The sequence below is a fragment of the Neolamprologus brichardi genome, chromosome 9 (assembly GCF_056152115.1).
Source record: "Neolamprologus brichardi isolate AB-2024 chromosome 9, ASM5615211v1, whole genome shotgun sequence".
In the NCBI taxonomy this organism is placed as follows: Eukaryota; Metazoa; Chordata; class Actinopteri; order Cichliformes; family Cichlidae; genus Neolamprologus; species Neolamprologus brichardi.
Genome location: NC_142112.1, coordinates 32,151,598 through 32,178,940, shown reverse-complemented (window position 1 = coordinate 32,178,940; position 27,343 = coordinate 32,151,598). Strand labels below are relative to the sequence as shown.

The following is a 27,343-nucleotide window of genomic DNA, read 5'->3' as shown; positions in this document are numbered from 1 at the left end:
AGAGATGATAGAAAGAAAGTGTAGAGGAGGAAAGGGGAGAGAAGCCAGAGAGCGGGGAGGAGAAATGGAGCGAGGGAGGGAAGAGAGAAAGAGCCAAGCACAGAGCGAGGGAGGGAAGTAAGCAGGAGACTCTCTCTCTTTTCCACGCACACACACTCACACACACTCCCATACACATTCGCACCAGCTGTGCTGTTGTCAGTCTTGGAATGTAAGCACTGCCGTGAGGAGTCAGAGTCTCCACCGCTAAGCACTGCTAAGGAGTAGGAACACAGTACCGTGCACTCAGTGACACAGATGGATGCTAAGCTGTGAGAATCAAAGGTAAGGGCTTTTTCTGATTAATGTTTAAGGGTATATTTATATTTTGTCTGCTCTCAGACTCCAGGGGATGATCTGCTCCTTGCACTGTGACAAAGCCAGACTAATGCAGCAGTGTGGATATCTCAGGAAAAGAAGTGTTGGAACTTCAAAGAGCTAGAAAACAGCTGAATCGAATTAGCTGTATTTTTTTGGTATACCTTTAAAAAATTTTATTATTTTTTTTTAATTTTCTTGAATGTACAAGGAAGACTTAAAAAAAAAAGGAAACTTCACATCATGATATCCAAGTAGATTCCAATTTTTTTTGCCTTTTGACAAATGAAACTTAAGGATCAATTAGGGTGCTTTCTTTTTTAAAAAAAATAAAAAATAAAAAGCTTTAGCTTTTTAAAATTCATTATATTTTTTGACATTGTAAAATATTCAGCCCATGACACCTGTCACACAGGAGATAATATGTACCTGTAAGATACCATGACTATGTAAAATACTCAGTAGTCTGATATCCAAACTTTGTCACTTATTCTTAGTGTGATGTTCTCCATACTGTGCACCCATGGTTGCCTGCATAGCTTATATGCATGAGTATAGCCTATGCATACACCTAAGTGCACTTCTGCTGTATATATGACTCTATGTGTGTGTGTGGAGATGTATTTGTCTGTCTGCTGAAAGCCAGTGAGTGCGGCTCACACTTGTGATGTGCTGTGGGCAGATTTGATGGAGAGGCACTGTACCATTCATATCTCTAAAAATGCATGAAGGTGTTTATGATGGTGTTCGAGCACCGCAACAAGAGCAGCCAACAGTGTCACAGTGTACGTATATGTGCATGTCCTCCACAGCACAAACTTAATCCAACCCTGACTCTCTTTTTCAGCCTTTCTAGCAGCAACAGCAGCAGCCTACTCCCTCTGTGTGCTGCCTCACACGCAGACGGCTTCACAGTCACCAAAGTGATATATGAGGGTTTAGTCGTGTGCGCCAGGATGCCCGTGTAACACCATTATTGTTTAGTGCAAATTAGCCACTAACACGGTCCCTGAATTATTGTCAGATATGGAGCGACCTTTCAGCATTAGAATGAAAAGAGGTGGAAATCCATTCTCCCACAGAGGCGAAGAGGCTCTCATGAGCATTTGCAAAGCTGGCTTTAAAGAATCAGACATGAATGCATATTTGAAAAACACTACATATGTTCAAACAGAGAAGCAAGAGTGGGAAGTGAGTGCGTTTTCACAACAAAATGGGAACTGTAATAAGCTCGCTTTGCGCCTGAATTCAATTCTAGTATTTGTAATTTCTTTCCGGTCTCTGTCGAAAACTACTTGGTCAGACTTTCATTCCTACCTAGTTAAAATGTATACACTCTCCTAGATGCATCTCAGCATAAACATCTTTTTGCTCTTTTAATCTCTTTTTGTTACCTTTTCATTGTCAACGCACCCTTTTCAAGAATAACGCCCCTGCATCCACAACCCCCTTAGACTAGCTTTTCAACACGGAAGTGTGCACTGTATCACAAAATTGCTTTGAGGATTTCAAAACATGAGTAAAGCTTGCTGAGGTTTGCCAAAGACTGCAGCCGGCAGAGGCCGACTTGGGAAGGTCTAGGGCTCCACCAAGTGGAAGTTTGCGCAGGTGCAGCAGCTTGGTGCATCAACGCCCCTCATGCTAGATTTATACTCTGTCCGTGCTGCTCTGTCAATACCGGCAAGCAATCACTGGAGCCACTCAAACTGCCAATCACATAACACTAGTTTCTAGCACCAACCTCGCATATATGGTTAGCATTTGTCACCGCAAAAAATACAGCATTTGCTTGCTATAGATCATGCCCTTGGACAAACAGTGTAAGTACAAAAGATTACCAAGACTAATCATGACACCAGTTCGATGACCTTGCCGCCTTCCTGTGCCCTCTCTCCATCTTAGTCTTCTCTTTTTCCAATTACTCCACCTCTGCCTGTGTTTATTCACGGCACTTTTAAAATATATTCACGCGCAGAATTCCTTGATTGTGCAACATAAGACTAGAATTTCGATGGGGTCTAAAAGTCTGTGGTTTCAAAGTGGGTCAATATTTGTGTAGGAGGTAGGAGGTTTTGTGTAGCTGAGTCTTTATTATGTTGTCCTACCCTTATGTAACAATGCATCTATTCATGGATAATCAAATGTATTGTGTAACTTTGGGGGACTATTTTCATTTGATAAATCAATGTCATCCAAAATTAATTTTTGGTTACGTAGGGCGGTTTCCAACTCCTTTTTGTGTCCTATATCTTCACTAAACAGCTAAATCCCGTATATACTTATTAAAACATGGCAAGTCTATTTACTGCAGACATTTGCAGTAAATAGTAACCACAGTCATATTCAAGTGCCAAAGTTTGCAGCAATATTCTCCCATGTATGGAGGATTATCAGTTTATTATGCAGAGAACTCTTAAAGAGGTTTACTAGCCAGACCTCTGCTGCATATTGCATCTATAATTATTGTCTCACTAGCGTCAGAGAATAAAAGTGCACGGTTAGCGTGCTCGGTTTGGGCTTCATGGGCAAGCCTGCATGTTCAATTTCGGGGGCATAAAATTTTACACAGACTAATGTGCAAGCCTGCGCTTTTCTAGGAAGCATATCCTGATGAACAGCTAGTTTATATCTGATCAAAGATATTCTTATTCAGCAAAACAAGAATGTATAATTTGCAGATTACAGAAACGGAGCAGAGCAGAGCAACTGCCAGACTGTGTCTTAGCCAAGATTAAGAATAACAACCCTAGACAACACTTAAAAGTAATTCTGTCCCTTCACATCTGCGTGCCTTAATGCCAAGCCATATAAGCTGCCTACAAGTTAATCTAATCATAAACAACTTTTTCTTAATAAACTCCACGATTTAATAGGTTGAATAAGCTGAGATAATTTAGTTTGCGTATATAGGATCTGGCGTACATTCAGCATGCTCACTCATCCTTTAATGGAGTGTTTGGAAGAATTCTGAAAAGAAACACTGGCCTAATGCTTAATAGGCACACCACATCAAAGATTAATATCCAGAATGCTATTAAAACTCAAGGACAGGCTGGGATGATAATTAGAAAATGCAATCACAAGCATCAGACTAGATTAATTGCAAGGCGGCGTTTCCTGATTTCGGCAATGCACGTGTCACACTAATGTCACATTATGAGCAAGAAACTAACATAAAAAATGTAGCACATCAGCAATTTACAACGATATCTACATTTCATCTCCGTCATTGCGGCAATACTTGGACAAAATTAAAGTCTCTGTACTTTCAGAACGCTGGATTTCATTCATACGTGCAGCCTGTTGTTCAACATCTTTATAGTTTCTTAAAAGCTTTGGGTCAGTCCTACCATGTCAATGAAATTTGTGTTAGAGTTATTACATCGTTTTAATAGCTTTCTCCTCTACCTCATCCATATATCGTATACATTAAAAAAAAAACTTTGATCAGTTATTGAAGAATTACTGTTGACGTAACAGATTTAATTCATTTAAACTCCCCGAGTCACTGAGAATAAATAAAATGTTTCAAATTAAGATCCATCAGCTACATGTTTTGATTTTCTATTCACAGTACTGCGTGTGCTTAAATTTGCCATTTCGCTATCATCATTAGAAACATAATACTAATTTGTTCCCTGACATTAATAGATCCTTTGTTCATGTGACTTACTTCACAGTCCTTTTTCAAATTCTCTGAACAAAAGCAGAGGCATCGACTCGCATGGGCTTTTAAACAGCGAGTGCTTGCTGGGGTAACTCTCGTACCTTAACCTTTATAAAGGGACCCTGCTAAATGGGTTCTTTTAGGAAGAGAGGTAAGATTTATTAGGATTAACTTACAAAAGACCATCAATTATGCATGGACACCCAAATTACCTATCAGGACCAGTCAGTGGGGACACAGCCTTTAGTGAAGTATTGGAAGAAGACTGCCAATAACACAAAATACCTTTTCACAGGCACAAAGCCTGACAGATACCTGGGGATAAATAAATAAATTCTGTGTATGTCTATATGGATTTTCTCCTTTTGGAGTGCATCAAAACATCTTCAGGGAATAAAAATCTATGAAATTAGCCATCAGTAAAGGATGCAAAAATTAAGTAGAGCTAAAAATTGAGAGGAAGTGGGTAAAGGAGGGTGAACTGGATGGATGAGATGAAAAAGACAGACTTCCCTTTAGCAAGACGATCCATTTATACATATGTTAGTGGAAGTCTGTTCTGTAGCTGTAAAATGTAAGTGAACAACTGTGAAGCAGAACATTAAAAAAAACCTACAGAGGATGTTGGGGTAATATATTTTGCTCATGTCAGAAGCATACTTCTCCCAGAGGTGCCTGTATTAAGCTGTTTAAACATGCTCACCGTCTTTGAAGCATCTCATCAGTGTTTGCATATCATCAGTAATGCAAGTTATAATTAGTAAAGTGCACCACAATCCTTTAAGATGCAGGGTGTGGAAGAGATATGTCTGATTGTGAATTCTACCATATTTACTAAACTTAAATTATCTGCATCTAAAAAAAATACAAATTTGCTCCGGCTGATTACAGGAAGATGATTTCGATAGGATGCCAGTGTTGGTAATAAAGGATGTGGAGTAGCCCATTGAAAAATTAATAGGACCTAGCAAAGTTTCCCTGCAGGCTAATCATTGCTGGCTTAGTTTGTTTCCACTGTAGTGAAAAAGTGACTGAAGTCAAGACGACCACTGCTTGACCACTCATACATCACTGGTGTTGTAGTCCCACCATTAAAGTTTATGTAGTTTTCTAAAGTACAAGCCACTTTGTTTGTTTGTTTGTTTGCTTTTCTGGTCATCACGATTGAATGACATATTTCTAAATGCTTCTGGTCTCTGGGGAATGTTGCTACGATGTAGACTAGTAAAAATGTACATGAATAACTGCTTCTAAGAAAAAAAAGGAATGTCATTAAACCCTATCACATAATGAATATGTCAAAGTCAAAGATCATTTTGATACAAAACAAGAAGCATGATTCACTAAACTGAATTTGATCTTGACATCCACTCCATTGGTTATGCACTTAGATTACCGAAGTCATCTGGCGATACATTTATTATGTTTATTGTCTTGAAATTCTTTGTACTTCATGCCTTTCATTTATCATTTACTTGGAAGTTTGTCAAATCAGTTCCACCACGTTAGCTTCATCTCTATTTTTATCATTAGATAAGTTCAATTTTACTAGAAAAACATATACACTTTTTTATGATGACACTATATTAATTTATTCTTGAGCTTACGGCTCTTAGACAAGCCTCAACATTAAATCATGGCTTTGAAGCTTTTAAGGTGAATAACTAGTGCAGCTCTTGGCCTTGTATAGCAAAATCTGAAGGAAATCTGAAGGAAAAGCCACTGTACACAGAGTACAAAGCTGCTGTTTTCACAAGTGCACATGCTATTTGAGTGTTTTAATTGTATACTGTCAAAGCGATAGATAGGTGTCATGGTCTTTTTCTTGAATACAGTTTCCTCTTTTCACAGGGATCTAAAGGAGATCAAAGAAAGGAATACAATGTCTGTTCTGATGACACCACCTTCCAGTGCTGATCCTCTCAGAAGCTTATCACCATAATTCGGAAGTCATTCAGGACATTTCCCAGCTGATTGGATACCATGATAACCAATCAAGTTCTGCTGCTCCTCATGCTCTCTATCCTGTGGCCCTCTATTGCCCTTCCTTTTGCGCCTGGGAATATTGGGAATCTGTTTGGGATGCCAGAGAGTGATGGTAAGATTCTTCAGCGGTCCAAACGTGGATGGATGTGGAATCAATTCTTTCTGCTCGAGGAATATACAGGAAACGACCATCAATATGTCGGCAAGGTAAAACGTCCAAACACATTGTCTGTAGACTAATTATAGGAGTTTTAGCTTGTCGAAGTAGTGTTTGATGTAATTGGCTGAAGATGAATGGGCTGCCAGGAACCTGGCTGTTACAGGCACAGTTACTGGAGCTATCAGACAGTAACAAGTGTACACAACCTCACTTTTTCCATGGTTTTCTTGATTGCCCTGTGCAGTGAAAACATACTATTACAGCTAAAATAAAAGTACAGATTTTTTTTTAATGTGGCAGACAGCATTAATATAACAATAACATCCCATTTTAACATTAATACCAAAAACAACCATTTCTGGCTTTATAATAATTTTTGTGAGATCATAATCTCACAAAAGAAGCTGAAACAGCCTGTGGACCAGCCTTTTTCAACAATATGACCATTCCTACCTTCAAATTTGAGGAGGCGGGAATGGTTATATTGTTGAAATAGGCATGGATGTACAAGGGCACAGTGATGGGTGATACATAATACAAGAAAAACAGAAATAAAAATAAATAGACAGTGGCACCTTCTGGAGTCAAACTATGGCATTTGCACATGCGTTCACCATGAAACTAAGGAGCACTTCAAAACTCATATATGAGTTTATGCAGCTCATGTGCAAATTTAATATCAATATCAGGTCAAGACCATAGCAAATCCAAGCCAAACAAAAACATGAGACTCGGCTCCTGCAAGACATGCACTCTCCTAAGAATCGCCCCAGAAAGTTTTGGGACAACGCTACTCTTCTCCACCCACCTACTTCAGACAGTTCTTTGTCAGCTCACCCGTGCTAGCACCATAAAGACAGGTGCGATGGGGAGCGTTGCAGTTATCAACTCAAGGGAGGGAAATGAGGTGACTGTCGACAGCCAATTTTCTAAGAGGAAGCTGGCTTTCATCACACACCTCATTCTCTGGAGTAAACAAGTGTCTTGTGCAAGGTTGAGTACGGGGGATATGACAACTTCTTTTGCTGAAACCATCATTCTGATGTGGTGAAGAGAAAGGAACAGTAAAAATAAAAAAAGAAGAGAGGGAGGAAGAAGAAAACATATCAATCAAGAAGGCCACTGAAATTCACCTTGTTGTATTATGTGATGAAGCAGCAGAGGAAACGCTAACTATAAATGGGGCCATCCAGTGATATGTCGGTGACTGGTGTGATGTGGCTTTTTCTCGACTCTTTGATGCTTTCTGACACCCAACTTCTGTGGCATGACAGCAATCACATTCACCGGTTCCGCACTCCTCCTGTGTCCAATATCATTCACTATTAAACTGTCAGAAAAACATGAGACTATAATAAATTACTGGAGGGGGAAAATAGGGCAAGCACACGCTGCCATTCTGCTTTACAGAGGAAGCTGATACAAATCACTAATTCCATCAGTTTAACAACAGGGGAAAAAACTGTGATGGTAACAGAGACTGGTAAACAGACAAAGGATGAGTTAAGATGAAGGCACATAGCCTGAACCAAGTTTAAGGAGAGTTTAAGAGTGAACAAGTTAAAAGATCAATCAATTAGTTGTCTATGACTAAATTAATCAGTGCCCTACTTTCAACCCTACTTTAATCACTAATTTTTCTCATTTATCGAGCAAACATACCAAGAACCCTCTGGGCCCAAGTCAGTACAAGAAAGCAGGACCAATGCCAAAGATTATATAGAAAGATATACAAAAGACTGATACAGAAAACTGAGAGAGTAACTCTGACTGTTCAAAAGATGGACAGGAAAGAAAAACCCAAGAACGGCAAATAAAATAAGAGAAAAATATGAAAGATCGAAATAACTTAAGACCCTCTGACTGTCGCAAGAAACTGAATGAAAAACAAACAAGATCCCATGGAAGCTAAATAACAGAAACAATGCCAAAGATGGAAAGGTCTATATGAAATATACTCTTATTATACGACTGTAACCAGAGACTGACAATAAAAACTGAAAGGAGAACTTTAAGACTATACAAAAAATGGCCCAAAAGACTGACCTATATAAAAGATTTAATATAGGACAAAAAACTGATATGAAAAAACGGAAAGACTATATGAAATACAATTAAAAAAAAAAGACTGATAAGTAAAACTGATGGTGATAGCCTGATAAAATAAAAAAGAATGATAAGAATGAATGACGAACAAAAAAAGAGCAATATCAAAAAAAGAAAAATAATGAAAGGTTTAGCTTTAACAAGAAAGAATGAAAAGAAAGAATTAGATATATAGATTATAACCTTACGAGACTAATACAAAAAAAAATGTGGGACCTTCAGAAAGAGCCAGACAAAGACAGATAAACAGAAAAACAAAGATCAATCAAAAAAAGCCGGATCAATGTTGAAGGTAGAAGTAAAAAAAGACAAAGAAGGACAGACAGACAGGTATGAAGGGAAGAAAGAAAATGCAAAAAGCACTCCAGTACCCAGCACAAAGGCACCAAAGCCTCGATGGTCTTTCACATAAAGATCACTTAATGGCCTTTGTAGCGCACTGTAGCAGAACGTGTTTATTTCACATTCAATCAAAGCTCTCCAATCAGCCCACACACACTCACTAACTCTCACTTGAGGTTGATTTCTTGGTGATGGCAATCAAATGTGATGTAAAGAACGGTCTCACACTCGTATGCCTCACTTCTCAACTGAAAAGGAAGCAGTGCACGGCTGCAAATGCACTATAATAAATGCAGATGATATTGCTTATCAGGACTTCAAAAGACGCGCAGCTTTGAGGCTTACATAATGAATAGTGCAGTCAGATACCTCACAGGATGATGGAGACAAATAACTTCATTATTAAAGTCGTATTTTCAGCCAGATTCGGCAGCAGTTGTCAAATTGCTAAAAAGCAGAGTGTATTTTATGTTTTTATATATTCTATGTAGCGCCAGTGTGTAGAATCCAAGTGTAAATCCACCAAATCTCATTTTAACTGACTTTCATGGGGGCATTAATGAGTGTGAGCACTCACTGTCTGCAGCTGTGGTGCCCTACTTCTTAAGCAGGGCTGTGAAGTGTGAACGCTTGCAATGCTGAGCAATACAAGCGCAAACTTTGGATTGTGCAGCATATGAGTGGTGTGTCTGAAGTGAACTAAATCCTATTAAATGCTCGGTACACTGCATTGTTTTTGTGCCTTGTAGACAAAATGTGCTGCCTAAATTAAAACTTTCAAGGTAGCTCACTTTGTGGTGTTAATATTTTGACAATACGTATCCTTGGCTTTTTGCGAGGCCTTGCTTAACACTCCTCTGCATGAATTTTGCCGAACCTGTGTGCGTTACAAAAAACACAAAGCGCAACAGAGATACTGTAAGCTGCACCTCTAACCAACATATTGCACATTATAGTACATGGCTCTAATAGTAAAGAATTCCTGCCTATGTCTTAAGAGACGGGGGGGAGAGGAGGACGAGTGATTATTCTGTAACCGTTCTACACTCTATTTTGCTATCTCCTCTTTGCAGCACCAAGCAATGCTTACCAGAGACCTGACAAGAATTGCCAATGATTTTGCTGCTTTACTGACAATTCCTCAGTGTTTGTGCAAGGCGATTTAACTCATCAAGGCTCTCTTCTGTGCTTCTGTTGTAAGGCCTTGAAAACGCTGTGTTTGTGCTGCAAGGCCTTGAAAGGAGAGCCACTAAATCTCTGCAAATATAGTGTGGCAGTGCAAACATTAGATTTTGTAAGGGCTGTGTGAAAAACACTTTGTGCCACACTTTCTCGAGAGTGTCAATGGAAGTTTTTCTTTTTTTTATAGCTGTACTAGATTTACGCTAGATGTTAGATACAAAGTCTAGCACTAGCTGCTTCAAGAAAAAACACCCCTCATGCCTCTCCTAAAATTTTATATATATATATATATATATATATGATTAAAGTGCATTACAGTACTGAGTGCAGTTTCTATGGGACATCCCAAAAGAAATACAATCCTAAAATCCCATGTTCCTGGCTCATTGCCTTGCTGACAACAGGAGAACAGAAACACTATTATTTTTAGATGCTGTGGTATCTTTTCCTAACATTGCTTACTTGTGCAGAATCCCTCCTTATTTGCAGTTCCACTAAGTCAGAAATCTATATGGCCATGGGGAGAAAATGTTTCTTTTACCCATGACTATGAAGGGAACGTTATGTCGACATCCAATAATTGGCACAAATGCACAGGGAAAGGGCTTGGGTGGGGGGTGGGGGGGTGGGGGTTCAATTTAGACTAAGGGAAATATGTAAAATACAGGGCTCTGCAAAGACTGTAAAATTCCTATTATCTTTGAGACAGCTTGGCTGCACAGGTTTAGGCTCCTTTGATGGCTCATTGTTTGTTGTTTTTGCTTCTCAGCTTTCTTTTAACTGGATTAACAAACAAGCCTGAAAAATATGGTAATAATCAGATGAAAAAAAAAAAGTGAGAATATCATGAAAAGATGAGAAAAAAAATGCAATTGCTGTGGTGTGACATGGTCTGAAATTGCGCTGGCCTAATTATCACAGTGTTAGCACACAAGAGTATGCGAGGAGTCACAGTTTTGAATATCAGTAATGAAATATGTTCTTCTTATGTCGCACAGGATTCCAGTGATGCATTGTGAGCTAACCCTCCTATAATCTATATACTAATATATGAAAAATTATTTTTAACGATAAGGCGACTGTGGAAATATAGATTTTTTTTTTTTGAAGAGTGCAATTGCGCATAGCCCAGATATGAAGCCTATTTGAATGCAAAAATTCACACAAACAGTCTCCTGGCTGCTAAAATTACACTGTCATTCATAGTCAATAGCAGTAGCAGCTTTCACATCCATAACACATCTTAAAAACCTTGGTTCACTGGCCTACGGCTCACATTCACCAACAATGAACAGACTGTCTCAGAACGCAAATATGTGAAAATTCAAGCTGACTGATATTTCTCTTTAATAGCCTTTGGATAATAGAGTTCATCTGCTTGAAAATATTTCCCCACACAGTGCCAAATGCTGTGTCTATTGTTCAACTGAACTTGACAGCATCTTGTTTTCACATGCATCCTTATTTATTTATTTTTTTAATTCTACCTGAGAATAGCTACCACTCTGGTAATACATTTCTGATTTCCATCCGGAGTTGTACTGTTGACATTATTCTTCCAACTGCAGGAAAAAATAATTAGTTTCTTCACAGCATGCAGATATTAATATTAATAAGTTACCGACGTACATTCTGTGTCCCTAACTACTTGTCATTTAAAATGTGAACCCATGAGATAGTGCTCTAAATATATCTGCTGACAGATCCAGTACAGTAATGAGCTTGAATCAAGTGTCTGTCACAGTATGCCACCATTACTCGTCTGTGACACTTAGGAGATGCTTCAAGGTGATGGATAGGTCAGAGGTGACTAATTTTAGCAATTGTTGCTGTGGGTCAGGTTCTCATCATTTTTCAAAGGCACAATCTGGAAGAAAAATCCACGACTAATTTGATCTGGAGTAATGGAGTGCGTCACACTTGATGCTCTGGGTGCAAAGGCACCATTTTCAAAGACTGAACCAGATTCCTTGGTGGGTTTACACAATTATTTCACAAAGGAACAAAAGTCAAAATTGGCAAAAGAGGAAAAACTTGCCAACTTGAGAAAGACGAGGGCAATACAAAAAAAATCATTTCCCTCCTACTAGTAGTGCATGCAGTGGTTTTTTTTCTTGTTTAAAGTTAAAGAAAAACTAATTAGGGAGAAATGTAGAAGCAAAGTTCTCTAGATCATTTCCAAAGGCTTGAAAAACTAACAACAGCAGCTACATTTGATGTTAGCAATTGAGAAGCACTGTTGTTAGTGTATGGAGAAGTGTTCAAAAGTAATAGAATTAAATTTTAAATAGCTTTGTACTTTATAGCCACTGGTTACACAAAATCAATGCGTCTTACTGAAATCTGAAGCTTTCTTGTCAGCCTGAAGTCCATGACGGAAGAGTGTGCAATTCCTCCAATTACACACCCATACAACATAACACAATTTGTACAGGTCTGTCTTAAGATTCGTTTCAATTTTTAATATGGATCTCTCTGATTTTCAGCTGCACTCTAACATGGACAAGGGCGATGGCAACGTGAAGTACGTCCTGACTGGAGACGGGGCAGGCACCTTGTTCCTGATTGATGAGAAGTCTGGGGATATTCACGCCACAAAGAGGCTGGACAGAGAAGAAAAAGCCATGTACACGCTGAACGCAAAGGTTCTGGACAGAAACACCAATGCAGAGCTGGAGCCCGACACTGAATTTAATATCAAAATTCATGACATCAATGACAATGCCCCAAAGTTTGCAAAGGAAATCTACTTTGCCAGTGTGCCTGAAATGTCTGAAGTGGGTAAGTTATGGTTCGTTTAATTTTAACCCTGATTAATCGACAAAATGAAATCAATAACTGTTAATTGGCTGGATCGCTACAATATAAAACTGGCCATTTGTGCTCTGAAAAATCGCATCCCCATTGGACTAAACAATTAACTAAAGATCATATTTAGCTTCTAAATCTATAAGGAAAACCATTAGTCCACATTTATGTATCTGAGAATTGATGCCATTATAATGTTAATAGAATATGGCAAAACAATTTTCAGGCAATGCAGAAAAAGCAAGCCACTATTCATCAGTCAGCTGGTTTGGTTTAATGTGACACTGTGTTCACTTTTTTCACAGTTATTTGCTGTTTTGCGATTGTTATTCGCACGGTCAGGCTCATTGGGCATTCATAACAAGTAATGCCATTTGCCATTTTTAATAGGCGGTAGAAATATTAAAAGTTTAGATTGTCACAGTCTTTCCAATTAAGGATTTGCTTCATTGCACTCCACTTCATTCCATTCAAGTAATATAAATAAGCCAGTTGGCATGAATATAAACAAAGCTTACGAAAGTAATGCATGCAACTTGAAATCAATCCTCAATTATGCAACCACAAATTAATACACGGGAACAATCAAGGGGAAATCAAAACCCAATTGCCTATATGACAAAAAATTATATTCCATTTGGAATTCATAATGCATTTTTCTTAGACGTCCTAGCTTCAAAGCCTGGCAAAGGATGGCTCAGTGTCACCGCTACCCATCGCTGGACTAATAAACATCCTTATATGTTCAGTCTGAACACACTGGTTAGCCAAGTCACCCAGCTATAAAAAAAACCCAGCAGCCTCCTTTTATACTATCAGTGCTGGGACTAAGTGGGACAGATGTTCGAGGGTTCATTAGTATGCACGAAGACCGTTAGACCCAAACAGGACACGGCAGAGGTCTCCTGAATGCCAAGGATAGTATTTGCAATGTAGCACTACTGAAACGCTTGGGTGGATTATACAGGACTTAATATGGAAGTGATTTCAGTGACAGCATATCTGAGAGGAACTGAGTTCTTTCGAAGCTTAAGTATGGATTCATTTGAACTTTTTTTAGACGCATCTTTAGGGTCCCCAGTGTATGTGTCCTGGTGGTAATTAGTAATTGCAAACACTCTTTCAGTCGCATAAAAAATACATAAATAAAAATGATTTAGTTGAGTGGTAATTGTACCTAGACGAGCATAAAAGCATGTCAGTTGTACCTTTATCTCGCCACACTTTGGGCTGTTAACAGAAAGGGGGGGAAACCTTTTCCATTTTTGGGGGGATCATTATTATTATTATTATAGTTTCAGCTTTTCACAAAATATTTTATGACAGTAATTGGTGTGCAAAATGGCTACGGGCTGGCGTGTCATTAGTCAGAGCTGCATGGCATGAATTGAAAAACTAAATGTGTATGTTATTACTACATCTTTTCATACCAGGTTTGATTTATGAGACAGAGAGAGTATTCTTTCCTTAAGGCTTGACGAACCATCATTTTTTAGTCTCGCTGATATTTAAATTAGACCCATTACCTGGGTTTAATCAAAGTAATAATTTTGACTGTGGATCCAGATGAGATCTAATCGCAGTCTGAAAGTGTAGGTTATCAATTTTGATTCACTGTTTAGTCACTCGCCTATCTCGGCACGCTTGCTTTTTTTGGAGAAAATTGATTTTGTTCAGAGGCCCGGTCGTTGAATAAATACGAACAATATCAGGGCACTGATGGCGTTGATAATGGTCACTTTGAGCAACTGGCTTTCTGGAAATGAGCGTCAGATTTGCAGAAAACTTTCTCGATACACATGGAACTAAATTTCAAAAGTTGACTCAGTTACTTGATCGTGTCTTGTTTTAATAAGCGCAGTAAAAGAATCAATTAAAATTGACTTTCGATGTTTGTTTCGCAGGTACATCTGTTGTCACTGTAACTGCCACTGATGCTGATGATCAAACATATGGGAACAGTGCCAAGCTTGTGTATAGCATTCTACAGGGACAGCCCTACTTCTCTGTGGATTCTGAAAATGGTAAGCCAAACGCAGCAGGATCTCTTAGAAGCAGCTTCTAATGTGTTGCAGTGTGTGTGAGAATTAAATAGGAAGAAAGGGGATTCATCTGATTCTCAGGGTTATTAATCCAAATAAGTGCAAGATTGATTTTTTCCACTAATTTCAGCTGAAATTTCCAATTGTGTTGTTTGTGTTTGGCTGAAAAAAGTGTTCATGTTCACGTTTTCTGTCAGGAAAGTAAGAGTTTAATATTTACAAGAACACTGCGATACTTGTAGCCATGTAATCTTTCATCTTGCATATATCACGGAAGAAAACAAACATTTTGTCTGTGAGTCATAAAATATTAAAAAGACAAACCCTTTCAAATCCATTAGTCCCATTATTTACGTACAGCATTTCTAAAATTGGATATAAGTAATGCCTGACATTTTGGGAAGTGGGCTGATAGGCTGTCGTACCAAACAGAGCTAGATGGGACGATCAATGTCAATTTCATCTCTAAGCATTCACTCAGTGTCAGATGGAAACAGAGATTGATGCAACCGAGCCCTGTTAAAGCAACAAACAACTGCACACTGTCTTATTTACAGAGCGATTACCTTATAATTTAAGAAGAAAATGATTTGAAAAAGTTCGATCACAACAACTGGGCTCTGTATTCACAAAGCAGGTTAAAATTCCCTATTTCCAATCGTAAGCTGACCCTGAAAGGTATTGTTCTCAACAATGTTACAGAGGTTGTCACAGAATTTAGTTCTAGTAATTTAATAGATTTGAAGGTTAAAAGTAAAACCAAACTAAAATTACATTTAATAAGGAATTTAAACAAAATGCTTATATTGTGTAATCGTAAAAAGAAAAGAAAAGACAGAGAACAGTACTGCATCGTGCATCTGGTATACAAATGTAGCACTTCTGACACTAAAAAACATTGCCAAGAAACATAATCCGGGCAGCAATTAGATTTCCCTTGAAAACTTAATTGGCAAACTAAATCAGAGGCATATAAATGTAATTTTCTAGCAGACATGGTTGCAACAGAGACAGAATTGATAAGAATCTCATCGCATTTACAGTAAGAGAGGAAATAATTTCTCAAAATAAAATGTATCTTTAAAACAGCAAAAGCGGTGACTAACTTTTTCTTTTTTCTTATTCCCAGGCACGATAAAGACAGCTCTCCCTGGTATGGACAGAGAAGTCAAGGAAAACTACCAGGTTGTGATCCAGGCTAAAGACATGGCTGGGCAGATGGGCGGGCTTTCAGGAACCACTACAGTCAGCATCACTCTCTCTGATGTAAACGACAGTCCGCCTCGCTTTGCAAATCGTAAGAGGCCTTCCTCCTTTCTTGTACTTTATTGTTTTCAAAGCATTTTAAGAGTTTGGCGCATGAATCTATGTACAATAAAAATGATCATGGATTAATGAAGCAAGCACGCAACCAAAGATTTCCCATTTAATGTCATGTTTAGATTCCTTCCGTGTGACTGCTGTCGAGTCCACAGTGATTGGAGCTGCTATTGGGCGAATTAAGGCTGATGATCCAGATGTGGGCCGTAATGCTGAAATGGAGTACACCATAGTTGGCGGTCATGACATTTTTAATATTATCACTGACCAAATCACACAGGAGGGAGTCATCATAATAAAAAAGGTACCTCAATTCTATTTCATCTTCTGTTTCTCTCTGTTTCTAATAATATTGTATATGTGTCTTACACAGTCACTGTTCAAGTAACCAGCTAACGTCATAGCTGTAACATCAGACAAAAAAAGTAGTTACATTATTTCACATTTTCTAATTCGTTTGAATATTCCAGATTTGTGTAAATAATCATTCTGTACATACGATCATTTTTAATCCTACAACTGTTTATAACTTGCATAGTTCACGTTTCTGTATAACTGTATATCTCAGATTTCTGTATAGTTTTTTTATTTCATATTTATATCCTGTTCATAGCCTGTACATTGCTTGTACTCACTACAGCCTGTACATACTTATAGTTATAGAATATTCATAACATACTTCATACCGTGTACATTATAACATACCATAATAGACCCATTTCTGTAATATACTTACATATCTATATTATTGCTAATTAGGGATGCACCGATACCAGTATCGGTATCGGTGCATCCCTAATCGGGGCCGATACTGTAAAATGTGCGTGTACTCATACTCGTAAAAGTTAACCGATACCATGAACCGATACTAGCTTATTTAATAAATCAGAGGGTGGCTTGTCATTTTTGTTGTAGTTTTTTAGATTGGCCACTAGGGGGACATCCCCTAGAGAGAGTGCCAATAGTTCAGTGATATTCTGTTAAATTACAATGTGGAGACTCTGCAATAATTTAACAGAAGTGTTCATTTTTCACTTGAAATTTTTTTGTGGTCATTTTTATTAAGATATTATTTATTATCGGCAGATAATAAAATAAAACCTGTCTTCCAATTCATTGCATTTGTGTGTGTGTGTGTGTGTGTGTGTGTGTGTGTGTGTGTGTGTGTGTGTGGTAGAAGTATCGGTTTTTGTACTCTGTATCGGCAAGTACTCAGATCCAAGTATCGGTATCGTATCGGTTTGAAAAATTTGGTATCGTTGCATCCCTATTGCTAATATATGTTGTAATATATCTATATCACTAAAGCACTTCTGGATGGATGCAAACTGCATTTTGTTGCCCTGTACCTGTGCATGTGCAATGACAATAAAGTTGAATTCTATTCTATTCTATTCTATTCTATTTGGGAAAAAGTTTGAAATATAGCCCAAAAGTATGGTTTTGATTTTAATTTGACATAAAATATGTAAAATATCTCACATCCAACTAAAATAAAGATCATTTAACTTCAAACAGTAAGTCAGGACAGCATAGTTTCAGATTAGATATTAGTTAGCAGTTTTGATGTAAGAAGAATATGACAGCCTATTTGTGAACTGAAATGTAAAATCACCCTAAGGTAGTAAAATGAATAATATAAAAACTCTTGTGCTAGAAATTCTCTCAAAAGATCCCCAGATCAGTATTCCTTATTTGGATTTGTAACCTAGAATTTGGAATATGATTAAGATAAAGGCAGACAAATGAAAAGCAATGAATTGCACATCAAAATCCTGGAGGCAGATAGTTTTTTTCCCCCTTTCTTTTTAAATGGAAACGTCTACAGCTTGACTTCTGATGTGCTTTCATCTCTAGCCACTGGATTATGAAACTAAGAGGGACTACGAGTTCAGAGTGGAGGTGAAAAATACCTACTTGGATGCAAGGTTCATCCATGGTTTGCAATTCAAAGACTACGCCACGGTCAAGGTAACGGTAGAGGATGTGGACGAGCCCCCAATTTTCACCAGGAACCCTTACATCATCGAGGTGCACGAGGACACGGCTGCTGGCAGCTTCGTTGGCGTGGTATCAGCCAGGGACCCAGATGCTGACAACAAGCCAGTCAAGTATGCTACAGGGCTCAGAAGTGCTGAGGCCTTACACTGTGCCAGACTCTTTGAGTAAAATGCCAAATAGCTTTCCTAGCCTATAACAACAAATTCCCTTTCATCTGGAATTAGGTACTCGCAATTTTGTAAACTTGCAAAACAATCAATGGCCTGTTAAGCAAAGATTTCCAAACCAGCCAATTGGGTGTAATGCTTTATTGTAGTAATTTGATTGTTTCAAAACTCATTGTCCCAGCTTTAATTATACCAGAATAAAATCAATGCAAAAACAAGCAACACATGGACGAAATACAAAGTCTCCTTTTATCAGTTTTATAGAGTGAGGATTAAAATGTGCCCACTTAGTTAAATCTAATCCATCAGCCAAGCCATGTGTCAGTGTAGAAGGGGAGGGGGGGGAGAATATTATTCATGGGTCCCTCCTGGTGATTTCCCAGTGGAAGATGGCGGCAGCATTGTGAAGTGAATACAGACTGTTTATTTCCCGGAATTATGTAAGCCCTCTGTGGCACTGCACAAAGTCAAAGTGAAAGAGCCTAATTTGCTGTATCGATTCACACAGCTCAGCGCCGCCGTTCCACACATATGGCGCCTGCCCATCTCTGACACAGAGATATGCTGCTCTTGGCCAATGCCACATGGCGTATTGTGTTGCATATTCCAGTTTCACTTGTGTATGAAAGGTGACTATGACAAATGAGCAGGCTCACAGAAAGATGTATCATCTTTTGACAATGGGGAGCCTGGAGAGCAGTTTCTTTTGCAGGAATTAATGCACTTTGTAAAACACAATTTTAAGTAGATAAGGACGTTAGTGTGTTTTTTTCTCACAAAGACAGCCCCGTGCAAGCAGAACGACTTTTAACTGGTCTTCATTTTACAACAACAACAACACTAATCTGTTGTAGAGTTAACATGAGCACTTCTATCTCACTGGTATGAATAACTACAGTATTTCTTGCAGATACTCCATTGATCGACACACAGATCTGGAGAGGCTGTTCAACATTGATTCTGTGAATGGGACCATCACAACACTGAAAGCACTGGACCGAGAAACATCCAAATGGCACAATATTTCTGTGGTGGCTACAGAAATAAGTAATTGTTGTTTTTGATATCCAATTTATAATAATAATAATATTTTTTCATCTGTGCCGTAAATAACTGAAATTATTTTATGTAATCATTTTAGATAATCCACGTCAGACAACTCGAGTGCCAGTGTTCATCAAGGTGTTGGATGTCAATGACAACGCCCCCGAGTTTGCCATGTCCTACGACACATTTGTCTGTGAGAATGTCAAGGCAGGACAGGTATCAGTGGTTTCCGTCATTATCATGGTTTCACGGGTAAAATAAGGATATATATAAATAGCACTGAAGCACAGGGTCAAATTCGTCAGCTGTATATATTGCATAAGTATTCACACAACAGAAAATACTTAGATGCGACTGTGTTCCCAGACACAATTTTCATGACACAATTACATTTAAATCTTTTGAACAGCTGTTAATATAGTAAGAGGAATATTAATGTATATCCATTGTTCATGTGATGTAAAGCAAAGGATGCAGAGCATAGAGAATGAACACAGTCTAACATAGAACATAATGTAAAAGGTCATTTCTGACTATCACAGTGGCACCATGGTGGTTACCAAAGGGATATCTAATTCTGCAATATTGCAATACACACAGGCCACTTCATTAGGGACACGCTGCTTGTATTGGCTTGGGATCCTGTTGGAACCCTGCTTTCGAACTACTTTATTTATTTGGGATAGGGTATTATCCTGCTGGAAGCACCTGACATGGAAATTTAATGCTGTTTACATCAAATTCTGACCCTGGTATCCAAATTTTGCAGCAGAAATCAAGACTCATCAGACCAGGAAACCTTTTTCCAATATTATAATTGTCTAAATTTAGTTGAGACCATGGATGTAGGCAAGGCAAGTTTATTTGTATAGCACAATTCAACAACAAGGTGATTCAAAGTGCTTTACAGAGACATTAGAAACAAAAACAAATAAAAAGCATGATTTAAAATTGATTAAAACAAGCAAACAAACTAACTAACTAATTAACAAACAAACAAAACAGTATATAAAATCAAAACAGATAAAATCAAAACAGATAAAATCAGTAGTTAAAATGTAAGTTTTGAAATTTAAGCTTAAGTGTGGAATTGGTGCTTTATTTAAATGCAGCTGAGAATAAGTGAGTCTTCAACCTGGATTTAAATAAACTGAGTGTTTCAGCTGATCTGAGGCTTTCTGGGAGTTTGTTCCAAATATAAGGAGCATAAAAGCTGAATGCAGCTTCTCCGTGTCTGGTTCTGACTCTGGGAACTGATAAAAGATCGGATCGAGATGACCTGAGGGATCTGGAAGGTTCATAAGGTTCATGTAGCTTCAGTTTGCTAATCGTAACTGATGGAAGTGGTGCCTGGTATAGTTTTCTGCTGCTGTACATTCAGAGATGCTCTTCTGCATACCTTGGTTTGGTTTGAGTTACTGTTGCCTTCCTATGAGCTCAAAGCAGTCCGGCCATTGTCCTCTGACCTCTGGTATGAACAAGGTATTTTCTCTCAAAGAACTGCAGCTCACTGGATAGTTTCCATTTTTTAGAAAATCCTATGTGAACTCTATGTTATACAGGAAAATCCCAGTACATCAACAGCTTCTGAAATACTCAGACGAGGCCACGTATCACCAACAACCATGCCATGTGGAAATTCACTTAAATCACCTTTCTTCTCTATTCTGATACTGAACTTCAGTAGGTCGTCTTGACCCTGTCTAAATGTCTAAATTTTTTGAGTTGTTGCCATGTGAATGGACCAACTCTCATCCACACTACTTTATAATTCATATTTGTGTTTCATTAAATATCCCAAATCCTGAAACTGACAAATGTCTTAAAAGTTATTCCAGTGTTTTACGATATTAATCGCATATATTCATATGCTTTCTAATGCCTTGCCCTAACCTTTTGTTCTGTTTTTTACAGTTGATTCAGACAATAAGTGCTGTTGACACAGATGAACCTCTTGTGGGACACAAGTTTGTGTTTAGTATAAGTCCCACCAATCCCAATTTTACCATTGATGACAGGGAAGGTAAAATATTCTTCTCTTTTTTCACCATTTTTACTCTTAGAAACATTCATAAATACATCCTCACTTATATTAAGAATGATTCAAAATCAAAAGCCTTGTGCGATTACAGGGTTTTTTTCTGATGTTGTAATTTGTGTACTCTGTCTTGAAGAGCTCTAGTTGATTGCCAATTATCTTTCACTGCACAATAAACACAGTGGAAATGCCAACCTTCACAGTCTGATATATTGGACTGCACTGTGTTACAAGCAGATTTGAATTTTCTCTGCGCTACAATAGAAAATATTTGCTTTTCAAGAAAGTGGAAATGCTCATGAAGCTTTTCAAACAAGATATGCAATGGTTGTTCAGTAGCCATGCAGTAACAGGTCCGAAAACTTTACATATTTTTTCAGTTTTCTCCATTTAGTCTAAGACTTTAAATAATGGCATGTATACTATAAGATAATGTGACATAACAAACTCATAACAAGGACAAATATTCACAATTTCAACAAACAAACAACTTCATACTTGGACCAGGTTACTGTGCCTTTGAATGAAGATGTCTATAATTACCTAATAAGCTGTAATTTGCTTGTATATAATAAAAGCCTATAAACAAAACGAAAGTTGTAAAATCTCGTCATTGACAAGGTCTGAATGTTTCCACAGATAACACTGCCAATATCCTGACACGGAGGGGAGGTTTCAGCCGCCGTGAGATGAGCATGTACCTCTTGCCTGTAGTGATCTCTGACAACGACTACCCCATTCAGAGCAGCACCAGCACACTGATCGTGCGCGTGTGTGCCTGTGACAGCCGTGGAAACATGCAGTCGTGTAACCCTGAGGTCTTGCCCTTCTCAGATGGTCTCACAACTGGAGCTCTAGTGGCCATACTGCTCTGTGTCGTCATCCTTCTCAGTAAGTCCACTCATGAGTTCAGTTCAGTTTTATTTATATAGCGCCAAATCACAACAGCAGTTGCCTAAAGGTGCCTATGAAATCTGTTTTTTTGGGGGGGGAGGGTTCTCTCTGCTTTTTGTGAGTCTAATGAAAGAAGTAAAAAGTCTTGACCAAAAATAATAAAAAACTAAATAAATATAATAATAATATAATTTTAAACTAACTTCCCTTTAGGGTAACTAGCCAGGCCTGCTTTATTGTGTTAGTAGCCAGTTTGGTCACTGACCATGGATGGCTCGTTCATGGGATCATGAAAACTTTAACTTCTTATTCTTGTAATGTTTGCTTCTTCATTTAGGCACAACTGTATTCAGTGCAAATAACAGCAACTCGGTTCTCATATTCAATTCAAGTCAGTGAAAACAATTATAAATCATTCAAAACAACAACTTGTTTTAACAAGTTGCACAACTCTATAAAGTAGGGGTGTAACATATCTAGTTACAAATGAGCAAAAATCAAACAGTGGAAAAAAAATGTAGAAAACCAGAATGTTTTTTTAAGTATCCACTTGATGGAAAAACACTGAGGGTAAAGGTGTATGTACAAGGCAAGACATTATTATGCTTTAAGTGTAATATAGGGGTGAGCAATGGAAGCAGTAAGGAGACTTTAAAGTTCAGGACTACTGTGAAGAAAACAATATAATATTATATTTTAAGCAAATAAGATCCATGTAAAACCTGCTGGGAGTAAAAGATTTTCTGGTGGAAACCCAGAACACCACAGCATCATCAGGTTAGCTAAAGAACATCTGTTGCCATGGAAGAACTCCTGGTTTATGAGACGTGGCAACAAAAAAACTGGATTTAAGAAACATTGTTACAAGTAAAGCACTTATTGAAATGAACAGAATTCTGGCTGATCCTAGTTTTATTCATTGTTTTTGGGGAGAGGTCTGTGAAGATTTTTTATTCATTTGTTTTTTAAATCGAGGCTTACCTGTCTTTGAAGGTCACATCAAACCCATTGGTACACATGTTTAGTTATCTGTCTACTTCCTATCCAACCTGTTACCATTGCTACCATGGTTATGTTGAGAACTTGCTGTTCTTTTGGCATATTAGCAGTTAGCGTAACTCCAAAATGCTAAATTATCACCCCAGGCAGGCCTTACACGTGTCATGCTGCAGGCAATTTTGGCTGAAAAAGTCAATAACATGGACCAGAGTGACTTGTTTGCTCAAGTACATGCTGTTAAGTGGCCGCATGGAGTCGAAAAACCGAATCTCTCTTCTATCACAAGGTCTGCCATTCTAAACAGGGAATCGATTAAAAGGTTGGACTCCCAAATTATTTTCCTGAAAAGATGCTACTCTATCTAGGGACTCCACTTTGACTGGCAGCAGCTTAGCATCTTAATATGTTAAAACAATGATTAAATCCTGCATTAAAGAATAGCTGATTTAAGTATTTCACAGTCAAACATTACAGATTGTTTTAACAATAACAGAGTGAAGTGCCTCAGTCTACTTCACACCATAAAAAGCTTGCAAACCATAGTGAAGATGGCTTATACAAAAACGGTTTAAAATAGAAACCTGCCTTTGTAATACCAGTGACCATGTTCCATGCAAACAAATATGGCCAGTACAAGGATGCCACACATCAGCACTTAAACCAGGTGGTTACAGTTGTCATGGAAACTTAGTTATGTCTTAAACTAGTGTTACTAAATGAGATAAAAACACTAACACCAAAAATACCCACTGCAATGTTCTCCCTAAGGAGAATTGAGGGTACAAAGTAGCTTATTGAGAAAACAAGGAGTTATGCAATTTTAGACATTTGAACAGACTATTAAATTTGGTATGGATAACAAATAGAATCAAGGACCCTGAGAAAATCTTTAAAATATCTTAAATTACATAACTGGTAGCAAAGTGCAACACGGGGTCTTTCTGGATTCCTTTTAGAATGTGAACAATCAAACATAATTACTTTTGTCTCAAAAAGGAGTACAATGGTGCTTCTAGGCACCCTTCATTAAGACATAAAACCACTTAACTAAACAGTTGGTATTTCTCTGGGAGGTAAGGTTGTATGCTCCTTCCTAAAGTAATAAAGCATTTCTTTCAGAAGTCCTTGTGATCCGCAGTCAGGGAACAGCAGTAGCAGTTCTACCAAGGAAATTTTTAAAAAACATGTAGGAGTATTTTTTTAAGTGCATGTCCAATAAGTAATGGGTTTCAACCATCACTGAACCTTACCTCCTCTGTCAGCATAATACTTGATAGAAGCACTTAAGGCTTAGGATTCCTTGCAAACTGCTGAGGGCAAAATAAAAGACAAGTACAGATCTGTCCTCATGAATGTGTATGTGTTTACTCCTCTGTCCCTAACCTTTTTCATGAGATGAATTTGACCCTTTTCCTCCTTCCTTCTGTCAAAATATTGCTTTGGTGTTTGGTGTGTTCCTCGAGTGACTAAATTTCTAATACAAGCCACCAGATTTTCTTCTGTCTGTCTGCTTTAATTCCAAATTTTAAATTCTGTCAGGTGGTAGGCAGACCGCATTGCACAAATTTAGTGTGCTGAAGGTTAAACTCTGCACTCTCCTCTTGAGCAAAATATCATGACATCTGCTCATTATCCAACGCTTTTCGCGCTTGAAGCTCCCTGACAGACTGTCTCATTCACCTCTGCTTGACTCCAAAAGACGGGCACTGAGCTGGAACAGTTCGTCATAGCTGGTCCATATCTTGCTGCATCTCCTTAAAAAATGACACTGGTCAATCACAAATGTTCCTAAAGTACACTACTCAACAATATAGCCTGAAGGCATTAAAATTAACGTCCAAGTGGGATGCAAGTAGAAAACTATGCTACCTGTGTTATCTTTTTATCTAATGAATAGCAGGTTAATTTAAAATAATACATTTCTTCCAAAACTGTCACTCACTGAAAACATGCTCACTCTGCAATCTCATATTCTCTTTTATTACTGGGGAGAAAAAAAGATTAGGATGCATGTTAGAGAATGAAAAAGGGTCCTCTAACCACCGTGCATTTTGTACAGTGAATGTAACATTCAAGGGGGAAAGAAATAAAAAGCTTTTTCACTGAATCTTCAATAATAGGAGGTGAATGCCCGAGGCAGTGTTGAGGATTTGTCACTGGTAGCAAATGTGTTTCCCCTATGTGCCTTTGCTCCCCTGTACTCTTTAATGCATGACACATGTTCGGAGGCAGACATCTTATGCTGTGCTTTCTCTCTCTGCATTTCCCGCTGATTCTTATGTAGTGATTGTGGTGCTGTTTGCTGCCCTGAGGAGACAGAGGAAGAAGGAGCCTCTGATCATCTCCAAAGAGGATGTCAGAGACAACGTTGTCAGCTACAACGATGAAGGGGGTGGAGAGGAGGACACTCAGGCCTTTGATATTGGCACGCTGCGCAACCCAGAGGTGATGGATGCTAACAAGCTACGCAGGGACATCATACCCGAAATGCTGTTTCCCTTTCGGAGGACATCACCTATAAAGGATAACACGGATGTCAGGGACTTCATTAATGGGAGGCTTCAGGAGAATGATTCAGATCCAACAGCACCCCCTTATGACTCCCTGGCCACGTATGCTTATGAGGGCACTGGGTCACTGGCAGAATCCCTCAGTTCCCTGGAGTCCGCTGCCACTGAGGGGGACCAGGAATATGATTACCTCAGCAACTGGGGACCACAATTCAAAAAGTTGGCAGAGATGTACATAGGGAAGAGCCCTGGCAGAGAAACTTAGACAAAGATAGTCTCTCTTTTCCAAGTTCATGCTTCTCTGTCTGTTTATCTAGCTATCTGGCTAGCCAGCTATTTGTCTAGTCAGTTAGCTAGCCAGCTAGTTGACTGTCTGTCTGCCTATCAAGCTATCTATCTGTTTGTCTAGTTTGCTAGCTAGCTTGCTAGTTAACTAGTTGTCTATTTGATTCTCATAAATGTGTGTGCAGGCACAAAAATAAACAGACACACACACACATACACACACACACACACACACACACACACACACACTTAAACAAAAATCACTGCTATCCACATGTGGATGCTAAAATGAAAATTAAGACTTGAACTGTGCAGAATTTTCTCTTAATGGAGATACAGTATAAATCTCAAAGTTTTACTGTTTTTGGTCATAATCAGTAAAGATGCCTTTGAATTTTAGGATTTTTTGTGAACAATGATGTGGACAATGTGTTTTGTAATTGACATGAGCGATAGTAGTATTGTATACTATCAATGTTTAATGGTACCGGACTGGGTTTGGGTGGGATAGGGATGGAGTCGAATGGCTTTTCGAGCCAGCTCCATTAAATACTGTACATGTACAAAATGTTTTTAACGATGGACATCCTATATACTATTTGCTATATCTGTTTGACAAGCAATGTTCATGTGAATGGTTGGTGCAGTTTATTTGTCAAACTGTGAATTCATTTCATCATATAGGTGTAACATGTAATGGAAAGTGTATGTTGTAGAAAACTGTCATACACTGAATTCATGCTGTTTGAATGCTGAGTCATATTGTTTTATATTTATATTTTTATACTTATTTTCTTAATAAAACAATGTAAAAAAGAAACCACACATTTCCAGTTACGTAATTTCAACTAATGTGGTTCATTAAACTGCTTTTGTGATGAAATACAGAAATAACCAGAGAACTGTAGCTATTCACTGAGTAAAAACATGTTGGATCTGATATTGACAAACTGTCCGAATTGAACAAATCTGTAAGAGGTACTAAACTGGGCTTGGCAGATATGATGTGTAAAATAACTGACAGTGTAAGAAGCGGGTAGTTGTGCTATAAATCAACATCCTGATAAATCTGTATTTGGAGAAATATGGAGTATTTAGAAAAGTACACAATTCAGAGACTCACTTCTTCTGATTTTTATTTGGATTTTCACAAAAGTTTGGATTTGAAAATGTATTTGGGTTTTGTTTTTTCCTTTCCCTTGCCAGCAGCAAACTGCGTTTTCCTAGAAGCATTACACCAAACTCTATGTAGTTAATTTCACACTCATCTGCATTTTATTTTTAATAGAAGGTAACAGTGGGTGGCTTTGGAGAACCTCCCATCAATGTCTTTCTTATGTTGCTTCATTAGGTTGCAGATCTTAACACCTACAATCTCTCACTGCTGTAGTGCCAGTTATGTAGGTGCCGTCCTACTTTTAAGCACTTCTCA

General features: G+C 38.2%; 1 protein-coding gene across 1 annotated transcript; it reads left to right on the top strand.

The window, feature by feature from the left end:
* LOC102783614 (cadherin-10-like) lies at window positions 1–26,731 on the top strand. Its single transcript, XM_006799201.3, has 12 exons — window positions 1–324; window positions 5,876–6,217; window positions 12,287–12,581; window positions 14,513–14,632; window positions 15,780–15,947; window positions 16,093–16,274; window positions 17,828–18,081; window positions 19,049–19,185; window positions 19,280–19,401; window positions 21,100–21,208; window positions 21,863–22,114; window positions 25,401–26,731. Exons 2-12 carry the CDS (start codon window positions 6,008–6,010, stop codon window positions 25,889–25,891), a joined length of 2,340 nt encoding a protein of 779 aa, XP_006799264.1. The 5' UTR covers window positions 1–324; window positions 5,876–6,007; the 3' UTR covers window positions 25,892–26,731.
* Window positions 26,732–27,343: the final 612 nt, after the last annotated feature.